This window comes from Babylonia areolata, chromosome 21 (assembly GCF_041734735.1).
Source record: "Babylonia areolata isolate BAREFJ2019XMU chromosome 21, ASM4173473v1, whole genome shotgun sequence".
Classification (NCBI taxonomy): Eukaryota; Metazoa; Mollusca; class Gastropoda; order Neogastropoda; family Buccinidae; genus Babylonia; species Babylonia areolata.
This window is the reverse complement of record NC_134896.1, coordinates 17,219,902-17,222,401: the sequence shown is the minus strand read 5'-3', so window position 1 is coordinate 17,222,401 and position 2,500 is coordinate 17,219,902. Positions and strand designations below refer to the sequence as shown.

General features: G+C 42.1%; 1 protein-coding gene across 1 annotated transcript in view; it reads right to left on the bottom strand.

Annotated features, from left to right (window-relative positions):
• Window positions 1–333: 333 nt before the first annotated feature.
• LOC143296574 (uncharacterized) overlaps window positions 334–2,500 on the bottom strand; it is a 3,242-nt gene continuing 1,075 nt past the window's right edge. The window contains exons 3-5 of the mRNA XM_076608598.1: window positions 2,216–2,250; window positions 1,440–1,574; window positions 334–531 (exon numbers count right to left, since the gene is read on the bottom strand). Coding sequence (XP_076464713.1) covers window positions 334–531; window positions 1,440–1,574; window positions 2,216–2,250 — 368 coding nt within the window. The remainder of the gene's footprint in view (window positions 532–1,439; window positions 1,575–2,215; window positions 2,251–2,500) is intronic.

The window sequence follows — 2,500 nt, the reverse complement described above, 5'->3', positions numbered from 1 at the left end:
GTTTATCTCTTCATGGTGTATTCTGATGGTTTACTCACTAAGTAGATACAATTAGCAAACTGAGAAAATTGTATCCCACCCTATCATTTTCAGTCCTTTTGTTGTTTCATCTTCCCTTTCTCATTAAGCTAAAACATGCAAACAAACAAACAAGTTAAAGGGAACTGGATCTTCCTGTCCGACGCCCCTTTCACTTATTAGAAAACTGCATTTTCTTCCTTATTAAACCTTTACGACAACAACAATACTTAAAACCGACCTTCAACACGTAATTACAGACATTAATCACAACTACGCTTTGATTAGTTACTGGAATCAAAAGCCTCAATGAAGTCAAGCATTACCACGCCCTTCGAACTCTCCCGTGAAGATAGCGATGGTGAGCTGCTCGTTGGGCACGCCCACTGCCCCCAGTGTGCCCTCGCCGCTGAATCGGGCATCAGGGGGCACGCCGAACGGGAACCAGGTGCGGGGACGAGGCTCGGTCACGTTGCACTTCCGCGTCTTCAGGTCCACCGTGTACTCCGTGTTCTGTGTTCGGGGAGCACGTGCACTTATAAGTGTTATGACAGGGGCGGACTTGATTCAATGCTGAGATACAGACACAATTTGACATTTTTTTTCACTCTACATGCCCATGTTATCATCAAAATGTTGTCTCGTTCTGGTGATGTCAGTGCAGTGATAGACAGGTTCCCACTCTCCTCCCAGGGACGGTTTGCTGCTGTCCCCGTCGGCTATTATTACCGAAGGTGGATGTCGATGTAAGTAGTGCGGTGTGGGTGGGGATGGGGGGGGAGAGGGGGGGGTATCTCTGTTTCTGTGCTTGCATACTCGTCTGTTTTCCCTTTTGTTTTCCCTTTTTTTTCTTCTTTTTTTTTTCAACCAACGAACTAACTATATACCCGACCAACTAGCCAGCCAACCGACATATATCAAGCAATTCATGTCGATCAGTCAGTCTGTCAGTCATTTTAAGTCGGTCAACAAATCGAAAAGTGCAGCTCAACTTTACGTTTCAAATACGTTCTCCGCTAATTCGACGTGCTAGGGCATTCGTAGCCACAGCCAGGATTGAGCTTGAAACACGGCACACTCACACACACACACACACACACACACACACACACACACACACACACACACACACTCACACACACACACACACACACTATCCTCTCACCCCACCCCAATATACATGAATATATACCCCACCAACCCCAGCGTACCCATGACTTACCCCACCCCCGTTTTTGACAGTCATCGTTCCCCCTCGAAACCCCAGACTGACCTCCTATCCGGACGGACATCCATGACTCACACCTTCCAGCTGTTAACACACCCATCACCGAACCAAAACCCAGACTCTGAACAACTTGACCACAAGGGCCTTTCCCCAACAGATCGTCAGACTCCACTTACAGCCCCACTCTACCCACCGTCTGGTACAGTTTGAGCTTGTCGTAGACAGCAGAGGTGCTCCCGATCTTCTCGAACTCGAATTCTCGGATCCTCTGGTTGACGGCGTCATAGAACATCTTGCCCTCCACAAACTCTTGGCGTTCCCTGTCAAACTGCATGAAGCACACAACCAGTCAGAGATGTGGGTTATCTATCTATCTATTCATTCATTCATTCAGTTATACTTACTGTTTAATTGTCATTATCATTCTTCTTTCGTGGGCTGCTACTCCTAAGTTCACTCGTATAGTGCACGTGTGGGCTTTCACCCTGCACAGGTGAACAACCTCTTCACTTGACAAAGAGTTTATGACTCGAAACGTTGTTTTTATCTTCATCTTAAGGTACCTTTGATTTTAAACCTTTTTTTTTTTTTTTTTTTTTTTAACCATTTTACCCTGCACAGGGCTCTGAAGTTTCGACGGATTTCTCACCACGTGATTACAAATAATACACAGAAGATGGTTATAATCGTATGATTAGGTCTGGTACATTGAAACATAGATCTATATGATAACAAACGTAACATCTTAAATATATATTGAAAAATTCAATGCAAAATGAGGATATTTATACTCTACGTCTTCTGTTGTTGGTTTTGTTTTTGTTGTTGTTGTTGATGTTTTCTTGTTTTGTTTTGTTAGATTGATTATTTGTTTTTATTCTTGTTGATAAATGTGGAAGGCTGTTCGATTCTTAATCATAATAATAATAATAACAATTCAAACAAAAACAAAAAAAAATGTGAACTTACTCTTCTGAAGTTACCCGTAAAGCTCGGCGGTCCACCTGAAACAATAACAGTTTAAAAAAAAACAACAACAAAAAAAACAATTACCAAGCACTAAGTAAACAGGCTAATGCACAAATAAATCAATAAATAAATACAGAAGTAAGCAAATAAACAAAACAATTAAAATGAAGGAGAAAATGAAGAGAATGTTTAACATTAAGAAAATCAAAACGAACGACTTGATCAGCATCGTCATTGAGTGATTTTATCATCAGCATCAGTCGTTGTAGTAGTAGCAGCAGCAGC